This window comes from Nycticebus coucang, chromosome 4, assembly GCF_027406575.1.
Source record: "Nycticebus coucang isolate mNycCou1 chromosome 4, mNycCou1.pri, whole genome shotgun sequence".
In the NCBI taxonomy this organism is placed as follows: Eukaryota; Metazoa; Chordata; class Mammalia; order Primates; family Lorisidae; genus Nycticebus; species Nycticebus coucang.
The window spans coordinates 45,507,412-45,519,750 of record NC_069783.1 but is presented as its reverse complement, the minus strand read 5'-3'; the positions used below and the strand labels follow the sequence as shown (position 1 = coordinate 45,519,750).

Below are 12,339 nucleotides of genomic sequence, written 5' to 3'. Positions count from 1 at the left end.
CCTACTGTTAACTTGCATACGGATAGGCCAGTGACCACTTATCATCATTCTTTTAAAGTCTTTTCTAGTTAAATCAGCACTGGCCAATTAACACTTTTTTTTTTTTTTTATTGTTGGGGATTCATTGAGGGTACAATAAGCCAGGTTACACTGATTGCAATTACAATTAACACTTTTATTTTATTTTTGCAGGGTAGTGAATCAGTCCCAACAGCATTAAAATGAATAGCATCTTTCTCCAGGCTTATCCTCAAGGCCTGGCCCACTGTGGCCTGTCTTAACCTTTCCCATCACAGCACCCTACCGGAGCAGCCTCAAACATACTTCCTAGAGGGCCTACTTGGGCCCCTCAGGCCAGATCAGTTTACTCTCTTAACACGCTCTCCATAGCTTTCTGTGCACCTCTTTGTGTGATACTCCCCACATTTATGATTATTTGGGGGTGGTGGTGGTAAGGTATACATTCTCTGCTAGAAGGTCAGCTCCACGAGAGTAGTAAACGCATGCCTACCTTGTCAGTGAAGACTAAGTTCTGTTGCCAGTAACAGACACCTTAAATAACAAAAATAACGATGCCGTAAACGTGGTAGGAATTTACTTCTCTCTTGTATAAAGTCCCTGCCGTAGCAGTTTAGGGCTGGCGTGGCAGTTCCACAGCATTGGACTCTGTGGGCTGCTTCCCATGGTCCTGGAGAGCAGGGAACAAAGGCCCATCTGGCAAAGGGAGGGCAGGGAAGGCACCGTGTGTCCTCTCCTCAAGGATGCTCCTTGGAAATTGCACACATTTCTTCTGTTTTCATCCTGTTGGCCCAAAATTAGTCATGTGGCCACACCTAGCTGCCAGGGAGGCTGAGACATTGAATCTTTATTCTGGGTAAACATGTATCCAGTTAAAAATTGTTCTAATACTAAGAAATGGAGGATGGCTATCACATGCCACTGTATTCTCAGCTTCCAGCCCACTACTTGGGACATAGGATATTGGCTGAATTGCCTATCCTCTGAAATGAGCTGAACATCTGGGTATTCATTTGCTAGGGTTGCTGTAACAAAGTCTACAAACTGGGTATTTGTTGTGCTGGTACCACAGGAATTTGTGTCATAGCTCCAGAGGCTAGAAGTTCCTGATCAAGGTGTCCCACTATTGGTTCTTTCTAAGTTCTGTGGAGAAAAAAAATCTGTCCCATGCCTCTCTCCAGCTTGTGCTGGTTTGCTGGCACTCTTTGGCATTCTTTGGTTTATAGTTCTGGGCCTTTATTTTCATGTGGAACTTTCTCTGTGTGCTTGTCTCTGTGTCTAACTCACCCCTTTTCTCTTCTTTTCTTTCTTTCTTTCTTTTTTTTTTGAGACAGTCTCACTTTGTCGCCCTCAGTAGAGTGTCATGGCATAATAGCTCATCGCAACCTCAAACTCTTGGGCTTAAGTGATTCTCTTACCTCAGCCTCCCAGGTAGTTGGGACTACAGGCACCCGCCATAATGCTGGACTATTTGTTTAGAGACCAGGTCTCGCTCTGGCTCAGGCTGGTCACAAACTCCTGAGCTCAGGCAATCCACCCGCCTCGGCCTCCCAGAGTGCTAGGATTACAGGCGTGAGCCACTGTGCCCGGCCTAACTTGCCCCTTTTCAATGGAACACATCAGCCATATTGGATTAAGGCCCACACTAATGACAGCATCTTAACTACCTCAGCAAGGATCCTATTTCCAAATAAAGTCACATTCTGAGTTACAGGGAATTCAGAATTCATAGGACTTAAAAAATTGTGAGGAGACAGCATTTAGTATTCATCACAGTTCACCACAACCAAAATTTGCAGGATTTAGGCTGGGCATGGCGGCTCACGCCTGTAATACTTGCACTCTGGGAGGCCCAGGAGAGTGGATTTCTTGAGCTCAGGAGTTCAAGACCAGCTTGAGCAAGAGTGACACCCCATCTCTCAAAATAGCTGGACATTGTGGTGGCCACCTGTAGTCTCAGGTACTAAGAAGGCTGAGGCAAGAGGATCGCTTGAGCCCAAGAGTTAGAGATTGCTGTGTGCTATGATGCCATGGCACTCTATTAAGGGTAAGGGCAACAAAGTGAGACTCTGTCTCAAAAAAAGAAAGAAAGAAAGAAAGAAATTTGCAGGATTTGTGAATTTGGAATGCTTCCTAGAGAGTCCACAATTCAATACTTAACAAATCAAGGTAATTTCACCTACTCTCACACAGTCTTTCAGAGGCACCTGGCATTTTGCTGCTCTGGGCTTCCCCAGAGGGATACGCATCTTCATTCCAGAGCAGCATCCTATAGATTAGCCAATCCACCCCTAAGTCTTGCAGGAGTGTGTGCAGTGAGGGCTGTCAGGGCTCACCAAAGGCCTGTGATGTTGCAGTGTGTTATTACTGTTTAGAAAGTAGAACCAAATAAATCAAGCTCCTTCATGGTATGGCAGAGACCCAGGAGCTCTCCAGGAAAGCTTCCAGTGCACTGACTCTTTTGCAGTAAGATGAAAGTTCTTGCCCGTGGTGACATCCTGCAGCTCACTGAGATCACACTTAGCAGGACAGCCCAGTTCTGCCAGGGCCTAGTGTGGGATATCTAGCTCAGCCCTGGCTCAGCACCATCCCAGGCCCTCACACCTTCATTTATTCTTTCATGGTGTTTTTATTTGCTTCTTCCTATAATCCCTCACTGGATTGTAAACTCCCTGGAGGTCAAAGGTAGTATTTTATTCATCTTGGAGTAATTTCTTTAGCTCCTGTTTAACTTGCCCTGGAGTAGAAATGCCAGTTAAATAGGACTTTTTCAAGGGGAAGAGAGTATTATCATCTCATCGAGAGGGTTAACATGATCATGCCACACAGCTGAGGAATGGATACTACATAAGTTTTCCTGTAGTTCTCTTGGCATTGCATTCTGGGACTCTAAGTAGGTGAGTGTTCTGTTCTTCTTGGTGCTGAATGTCAATGGGTTTTGAAAGATTTAGCTGTGGGAAACCCACAGTTGCCAGAACGTGGTCCTGACAAAAGCAAGGTTTAGGCAACAGCCCATTTGACTTGTGTAAGAAACCGTGCTGCTTGGTGACCGGGGCCTCCCTCCATGCGTGCATCACACACAACGTGGGGCCAAAGCTCTGTGTCACACCTGAGGAGCCCAGTAAACGAGGGAGCAGAGTGCTCAACTTCAGGGAGAGTAGGGCACAGTTCAAATTGTATCCTTGAACTGGTGCACTCCAAACTATCTGTCCCTCAAGCCGCCCCCTAACGGGGCTGTGGTGGGATTCTGCTGGAGCTGTTTCCCAGCTGTGCAGGACCCTCTGTGATAGTCTCAGAATAGTCATGGCTTTACCACAGCATTCCTGTGGCCATTGGAAAATGAACTTGGGCCCCGTATCCACTTCCCTAGTGCTTGTCCTTAAAGATCCCATCTGCCACAGGTGGAATGGCATTCAGTAATTTTTTCCTGCGCCATGCTGTAGTGCCTCTGATGCGGGCGACTAAGCCCGTGCAAGGAAGCTGCTGGGTGACACAGAAACACATTAATGCCCAAAGAGGTCAAGACTTGCAGGCTTAGAATAGAAAGACACATTAGACTGGGGGGAAAGGGTATGGGTGGCAGTGTTTCTTAGCAGTTGTGCAGATGGCTGTTGTAGGTGTGGTGTCCATGGCAGCAAACTCAGCGTCATCTTTTGCCCCAGCTATTCATCTGGCATATTTGTTTATTTATTTATTTATCAATTGCCCTGGGGTTGAGTGCCCTGGCAACCTCAAACTCTTGGACTCAACCAATGCTCTTGCCTCAGCCTCTCCAGTAGCTGGGACTATAGGCGCCCACCACAACACCTGGCAGCTCTTCGGCCTCCCAGATCGCTGGCATTACAGGTGTGAGCCACCGTGCCCACTACTCATCTGGCATTATTACGGCCACACCAAGAGGAGGCTGCACAAACCATTCCAGTCCAGATTCTCTTGGCCTTTTACCCTTTGTGTTTATCGTGGCTCAGATTTCTAGGTTCACATCAAACAGAGAACTTCACCGTGGTAGCAGCCTCTGTCACACGTATGCATCAGTCTGAAAACATGACTGTTTCCATCTTTCTGCCGTGAGCTGTCAAATGCTGAGGCACAGCCATCCTTTGATTATCAGACATGAGCTTGGCTGTTAATAACAGACTCCATTCATGGTGGAGTAATTGAGAATGGCAGCCCTAATTACATTGCTGAGCCACCTGCCAGACGGAATAGGGGAAACCGAAATCCCGTGGAGGGTCTGCAGTCTGCGCGTTTGTTCTGCCACATCGGTTGGGCTCATTTGTGGCCAGCCTTGCCTCTTATAGGGATCTCGCAGGATAAATCTCTATGATAACCTAATTGCTGTTTTTATCTTTTTTCTTTAACGCTTTCTTTTTTCCTTTACTCAATTTCCCTATTCATTTATCTATACATTAAATTTTTTTTCATATGTTAAGAGCACTCACCTTCACTGTGGAACAGAGAAAGCAGATAAGCAAAACGTTTTTCTTTCTTTTTTTTACTGAACATGTCACTACCTGGAGAAAATTATTGTTAGTGAACAGCGTATGATAATTGCATTCCAGGTATTTTTATGCATAGTTTTCAAGATTGCATTTTTCACTGAATATTTGGAAATAGGTTTTATATCTATAAAAATTCATCAACACTGGACAGCTGGATGGAAGAATCACAATTTATCTAACCAGGCACACATCATTGGTCATTTAATTTTGTTCTCCATTTTTCCCTTTTGGAAACAATACTACAGTGAATGGCCTTGTGGCTAAATATTTGCACACATGCTTAATATTTTCTTAGAGGGAATGCCTAAAAGGGGAATGGCTGGGTTAAAATAATAAATATACATTGTTTTAAAATTTGTTATCAAAACTTTAAAGATTTATGCAATTTAGAATACTAGGTTGAACTCTCGTGTACCTATTCAACAATGTTCAACTCTAGGCCAATGTTTTTTGTCTACACTCCCACTCACTTCCCCCAGTTCCTGCATTATTTCGAAACTGATCCAGGGCATCCTGCTAAAAAAAGACTTATTTCTGTTTTTTTACCCTGTCCTACTCCTAAGGCTATGAGCATCAGCTATTTGAAAGTGGAAAAGGGGGAAAAGTAAATTACTAGGGAAAAAAAGAAGGGTTGGCATCATGTCAGCATGACCCAGTGTGACGTTTGGGCTGTTCCCACTTTCCTCGTCACGTCTAGGCTCAGGACTCATCCTTTGTTTCTGGGATTCCTACAGCAGCCAATAACCAGGCTCCTTTCTTCTTTTGCTCCCTCTGGATAGGTATATATGTTTTAAAGCCATTTCATGTCTTGCTGGAAAGAATAATCAAATTTATACTTTTGTCAGCATCATATAGGCCCCCCGTGCTGCTTATTAAAACTTTGGCCTCCTCTCTTCCCTCCTCCCTCATTTCCTTCCTTCCTTCCTTCCTTGTCTGTTCCCATTCTTTATTTCTTAATTTTTTTTTTTTTAATTGACTTTTCTTTTTTTTTTTATTTTGTAGAGACAGAGTCTCACTTTATGGCCCTCGGTAGAGTGCCGTGGCCTCACACAGCTCACAGCAACCTCTAACTCTTGGGCTTAAGTGATTCTCTTGCCTCAGCCTCCCGAGTAGCTGGGACTACAGGCGCCCGCCACAACGCCCGGCTATTTTTTGGTTGCAGTTTGGCCGGGGCCGGGTTTGAACCCGCCACCCTCGGTATATGGGGCTGGCGCCCTACCGACTGAGCCACAGGCGCCACCCTATTTCTTAATTTTTTTGTTAATTTTCTAGAAGTACTACACACACACAAGAATATTATTGTTTTAAAGAGAACTTATTTGCTCATTGAACTTTTTTTTTTTTGAGACAGGATCTTGCTATTACCCAGGGTAGAGTGTAGTGGGGTCCTCATAGCTCACTGCAGCCTCAAACTCCTGGGCTCAAGCCTAGAGTAGCTGGAATTATAGGTCCGTGCCCACCACGGCGCCTGGCTAATTTTTCTACTTTCTATGTACAGGCAGGGTCCTTCTCTTGCTCAGGCTGGTCTCAAACTCCTGTCCTCAAACAATCCTCTCGCCTCAGCCTCCCAGAGTGGCAGGCTTACAGGCCTAAGTGCCCTGCCTCTTTGAACATTTATCTTTCCCCTTTATCAATGACATTTTGCTAATTTTTCTATTGGGGTGCTTGTCTTTTTTAAAGGGTGTTTAGCCATTTACGTTAATCTCATAGCATTGCGCTTATATCAGTGAATTTCTGTGAGTGCTTTTTCGGACTAAGATAATATATACTACACTTACTTGAAAGAATAAGCATGTTTTACAAAGCTGACAGCTCAGAGCAGCAAGTCACTTCTGCTGCTTAACAGTCAGGGGAGCAAGTGGGGCATGTGGCGGAGAGAGCAGGGGCCTGAGAGTGGGTGTTGGTGATGCTGGCAGGGACAAAGGAGACTTGCCCAGGTCACCTTACCTCCTTCGCACCTCACAGTCATGCACAAGGCAGGTGAGGCAGATATGATTTCCGTTTCATAATGACGTGTCCCAGTTCATAGCCATTCAAGCCCCAATTTAGGGATTTTTCAACCACATCACACTGATTTACATGTTTCTGGAAATAAATGAAGTATTAAAATATAAGTAAAATTAGTATAGTAACATTGAAACATTTTTTAATGTTCCATAGCATGAAGGCCCCGGACCAGGTCATTATGACTTGAAAGTACCCTCAGCAAATTCTGTTACTTCTTGTTTTCAGTCCAAAGTACCTCGATTCATGCCCAACCGTTCAGTAAGTATTCTGAAAGACAGACGTCCCCACCCTCACAGCTGTGGTGATGGTGGGGGGGTCTTCTGACCCCGTGTGTGCTGGTGAGAGTTGGAGGTGGGGTGGGAGAATGATTGTCGTATATAGTTCTGGTATATACAGTTGCCTGTCAAGGCAGTAAGGAATGAAGAGTTCAAACTCCTCATTGCTCTCTGCCTGCCTCAGGCTCAGTGTGACTACAGACCACAAGACCATGGCTGAGTTATGGATCTAGCCATCATTGTCATGACCTGCATGCTTAGCACGGGAACACCTCTACTGAATTGAAGCAAGCAGTGAACGTGGGTCAGTACAAAAGTTTTGAGATACACAAAACCCAAGAAACATAGAATCCGCACGGACAGAAACAAATGACGCCCTCTTGGCAACACTGACAAACCAAGCAGATTGAAGCTTGCATGGGTGGACGCTGTTGACTGTGTTTCTTAGAAGTTAAATAATGGGGCCATAACAGGGTCTGTCTCAAAACTTTCAGAGTGACCCGTGTACAGTGGCTGTGTCCAGGCAGTGAGAACTGCCATTCTCTGCGGGTGTGGCTTCTGGGAGCCCAAAGAAGCAAAGAGTTGAAGCCAAATGGGATCATTAAAGCATAAGCAACACCTCTGCCCCAAAGGACTGAGGACAACAGAAAAGGAGCTCAAGTCCACGGAGAAATACAAAGAATGTGGATTCTAGGAGTGAGCAGAGCTCCCCATAAGCCTAGAGAAGGCCAAGAAAGATCACAAAAGCCCAACGTGGAGCTTACCAGCAGTGGCTCTTTCTTGTTTTTATGGCCTTGTTGCTTCCTGCCTGCACCTTAGCCTGACAGAAATACAAATTCTGTATATTTCCTGTGAGATTTCCTCCCAGCTTGGTCAGGGGTGGTAGCAGAGAGCTAGTACTGCCACTGCCTGGGCTGCAGATCACCTCTCCTAGCCCCGTCTGGCCTGTGTCTCTGCTCCAGAACTGTGGGGCTACAGTGTTGGGATAGTGCAGCCTTTACCTGGAGGAATGCTGGGGAGGCCTTGCCAGTAAAATGGCAGACAGACCAACAACAGCAGGCTGGGGCAGCCTCACACCTTAGTGGCATCACCACAATCCAGAAACAAATGTTTTTCAGAGCTCAAGGACTGAACATTCTATGGAGGACTGAGGCATACTAACCAAACTCCCAGGAAACTGAGCATGAAGCCAGAAGTTGTAGTGTTAACTTATAAGCGTCTACCATGGGCTCTGGTGACTGGGGCCGCCACTCTGTGAAGTCTTTCCCTTATAGGAAATTTTCATGGAAGCCGAGGATGACCAGAAGGTCATCTCATGACAGTGAGATCTGGGCTGGGAAGCCCCACTGGATGCTGTCAAGGTGGCTGAACCACAACCGTCAGCCTCCCCACAGGTGGCCTTATGGGGTAGAGGGCCACTGAACCTTCTGTCTGCAATCTGGCCATGCATGTTGAATCTTCACTAATAAAGGCTTCAGCTTCCTTTGACGTTTGGCCAGGACTTAATTAGATTTCCAGGCTGCTGCTCTGTATTTGGCAAAGGAAACATCCTGTCATTTAAAGCGGCTTCTGCAGACAACTGATCTCATCCACTGACCACTCTGTTTCACTCTCAGGGTAATCCTGTTTCCACTCTCACTGTCTCCCGAAGAGATAACAAACTTCAAGGAAGCCTGGAAATGACAAGGAGGTGCTAATGATAAGTAAGAACAGTTGTGATGGCCAGCATGCAGCGTGCTTGCTGCCGGCCTGGCTGGTGCTTGTGTCCTAGAGATTCACCAGGGAGCCATGCAGCCTCCCACAGGCAGGCACCCACCCCATGTGATGGGTGACATGTGGGGAGCCCACACGCCAGGGTCACACTGAGCCATTGGTGGTGGGACTAGGACTTGAACTCAGGCCTGTTGGAACTCTAAAACCCTTGTCCTTAACCACTACTCTGGTATCTCTCCAACAGACCTAAAATAAAATTCCTCCGGATGTCAAGACTATGTGCATGTGCACTTAGCCTGGGAAACACTGACCCAAGAAATTGAAGTCCCACTCTATTACATGAAAATGGCATTTGTTTACATTTTATCACTACCAGAGATAAACAGGGTTTGAATAATTGGCAGAATTATTTTCTAGGAATTTCATCAAAATGAAAACATGACTTTTTAAAACGAGAATGTTTGGATCCCTTAAGAATACTTCCGACCCTGGGGTCCATGGAGCCCGGTTGTGTCTCAGTCTTTGGTGTACTTTGTCATTCTGGGTCAGTGATTGGAACACAACCCGAGTTGGAGAAGCAGTTTGGGCTTTTGAGTTGGACCATCTGGGTTCAGAATCTGTTCTTTTCACTCACCTAGTCTAGGATGTGATCACTAAGGGGAAGGGCGGTGGCATTCCTTGGGACCAGAACTGTCTAAGTGGGTCATCCTGTGGGAGAAAGTGTGCCCTAAGGTACAGGTGGGATGTGACTCCTGGCTTGGCTTGGCCTTCTCCCAGAGGCCACCCCCCAAGCAGTTACCCTCCGACAGGAGCAGCCTCAGCTCTGAGGAAACGCTCCAATTCAAGGGGCCCCCAGGACTTCACCCAGGTGGGTATGGCCCTTATTTCCCTCCATGGGGGAGTCATCCACCACATGTAAGCCAGCGGCCAGGCACAGGAGTTCAGGGTTTTGGTGTCACTGTCTCATCAGTCCTGTTTTCTTCTCTGTTTTCAGAAAACCCCAGGCCCAGGGGCCTACACAGCTTCAGTGCAGTTCCCGAAGCAATCCCCAACCATTGCCAAAATGGGCCAAGAACACAGCCTTTTCTTCAACAACACAATTGGCTTTTAAAATAAAGCAATCTTGGCACCAAGCTACTTTGAGTTTTAGCAAGTTCTTATGTTTAGAAAACTATATTTTGTCTATTACTTGTGTGTGGGAGGGTGTTGACCACAGAACGTGATCGATTGCCCAGGGTAACCATTCTGCTTGTTTATCTTTAATAGTTCCAGCATAATTACCAGTTTATTCTCAAAATGACCTGGTTTGAGTGGTAAATTATATGCTTGCTCTGCTCATTACCAAAGAGCATATTCTGAGAGCCTGTGCCCCCGGGCTGCTCTGGCAGCAGCGCGGGCTGTGCTCTGTGTGGCCTTGGTCTCAACTCCATCAGTCTTGAAGCCTTCCTCGGGTAGTAAAAGTTCAACCGAGGCCAAGCTGAGCCTTGACAGGATCCCAAAAGGTGGTTCTTTCTCTCTTTCTACCCTTGAAAAGAATAATCTTTGATTCAAGACTTTGTGGTTTCAAGACTATGACAGTATGTTTAGTATTGACAACATGCAAGGTCCTATATGGAGTTGATGAGTGGAGGCTTGAGACAAAGATGGATCAGGCATGTGACTGAGTTTGGGGAGGGTTAAGGGAGACAAGGTCTAGAAAGGGACCAGGGCAGTCCTGGCTCAGGGAAGGCTGAGCCAGCCATGCCAAGACAACCTGCTCCATCACTCCGTGTTTGAAGCTCAGCGGCAGCCGGCCTGCGGATGGAGTTCCAACAGGAAGATGGCCTGTAGTTTCAGGAAGCTGCCAGATCATTGTGCCAGGTACACAGAGGAGTGATTGTGACAATGAAGGCTGTGGGCATTCAGGGGAGGGAAAAGGCAGCGTGGCTCAAGCCTGGAAGGTAGAGGATGGCCATTAGCAGGAGGGCAGCTTGGCTGGCACTCAAGGGACCAGGAGGAGAGATTGGCAGAGGAGAGGGAAGAAGGTTCAGGGCAAGCAACCCTATCTGGGCAAAGGCCCATGGCAGGAATAAACATTTGCTGGGGGGAACAGAGGAAGCCTGGACCAAGGAGAGTGGAGGGTGCAAGTGAGGTGTGGGAGGAGGGTGAGGGTCCTTAGGAGCCTGATAGCACATGCATTCTGCCCAGGGAGCGATATTGTTGTTGTTGCTGGCTAGACTGTTGTTGTCATCATTGTTGTTTAGCAGGTCTGGGCCGGGTTCGAACCCACCAGCCCTGGTGCATGTGGCTGGTGCCCTAACCACTGAGAAATAGGCACCAAGCCTATTTTGTTATTTTTAAAAGGTGAAAAAAAACAGCTCTCTTCTCTAGAGGTGTAGGCCCTTATAAAATGGTTGTTGGAGCAAGGAAGGGAAGGCTATCATCTCCCAGAATTTTTTCACATTTGCAGAAGAAACTGCCTGCATCAAATAGCTTTGGAGCAGAAAATAGCCACTTGGAAGATCAGATGGATGTCTCAGGGTAGTGTCTCTTGTCACCCAATTAGATCAGAAGATGGGTGCAGGGCAGACAGTTTCAAATTTTATTTTCCAAGTAGATTAAAGTCCCCTACACAATCTGAAGGTAATGGTGGGCAGCTCTGATGGGTCGTGTTTCTCTAGGAAACAGAGTATCAGGTGGCACCTGGTACTGAGGAAAGTGGTTCTAGACTGGAGAGGTGGGAGGTTGTCAGATGTGTCTTTGTCGAGTTTGATGATGGGAAGTTAGAGGAACCCCTCACATTATTTAATAGCAAGGGGAAGTAGGGGATTGTGTCATAAGGATTTAGAGGTATGTTACCAAGAAGAGGGTGAAACGGGCTGGCAGGATTAAAAACGTTGGAAAACACTGCTCTAGAGACTGATTTTCACTGCTAAGGCGACATCCTAAAAGGATGTAACCAGGACCTCCTTGGTTCAAGGCTCAGATTCTCAGGTGACCAGCTTGGGCCAGGGGAGCCTAAACCCTGGGTTTAGCGTCAGGGTCTCAGTTATGTGGGGTGTGAGTAACTTGGGGGTGGGGGGAAGCTCCCTGGTGTCCTATTCAGGGTCTCTCTGCCTCTCTCCCAGGCCTGCTTTTCTCCCACTAGAGCAGTGATTTTCAACCGGCATGCCCTCTGGTGTGCCACGAGAAGATCTTACGTGTGTTGCGAAAATTTTTAAAATTCATTAATTAAATTATTATTAGCAGAAGAAATCAAAGCATGGTAGGTATATTCTTTTTTTTTTTTAATGAATGTAATTTAAGTGCACCACAGAAGTCTAACTCCAGGTTCTAGTGTGCCATGAGATTAAAAATGTTGTAAAAAGACTGACTTTCACTGCCTCTTTATGTGTATAAAGAGGATTGAACGTGGCAACTTCAGCCTCTTCTCATACCATTTCCTAAGGTGACATCCTAAAAGAATGTAACCAGGACCTCTTTGGTTCAAGTCTCAAATTCTCAGTTGGCCAGCTTGGGCCAGGGGAGCCTAAACCCTGGATTTAACGGCAGGGCCTCAGTTATGTGGGGTGTGAGTAACTTGGGTGGGGTCAGCTCCCCGGTGTCCTACCTGGGAGAGAATGAAGACCCTTTCAGAATAAGAAGAAGAGGGAATGGGGGGCCTGCAGAAACTTTGCCTAGAGGTGGAACCAACTAGAAAACATCCACAGGACCATCTGGGCTACCTGTGTTCTGTGTCCAGCAGGTGCATTCACTGAACTTGGCCTGTGGCTCTTTGACCATGGGCTGAGCATCCTTTCTGGAGCTGCAGGTGCCTGCACCTCAGACCCCTTTCTTCCCAGTCT

At 46.6% G+C, this 12,339-nt stretch overlaps 1 protein-coding gene across 1 annotated transcript in view; it reads left to right on the top strand.

The window, feature by feature from the left end:
* Positions 1-9,626, top strand: part of STPG4 (sperm-tail PG-rich repeat containing 4) — a 57,039-nt gene extending 47,413 nt beyond the window's left edge. Inside the window, exons 6-7 of the mRNA XM_053589330.1 lie at positions 6,681-6,785; positions 9,510-9,626. Of these exons, the coding sequence (XP_053445305.1) occupies positions 6,681-6,785; positions 9,510-9,626 (222 nt within the window). The remainder of the gene's footprint in view (positions 1-6,680; positions 6,786-9,509) is intronic.
* The last annotated feature ends 2,713 nt before the right edge of the window (positions 9,627-12,339 follow it).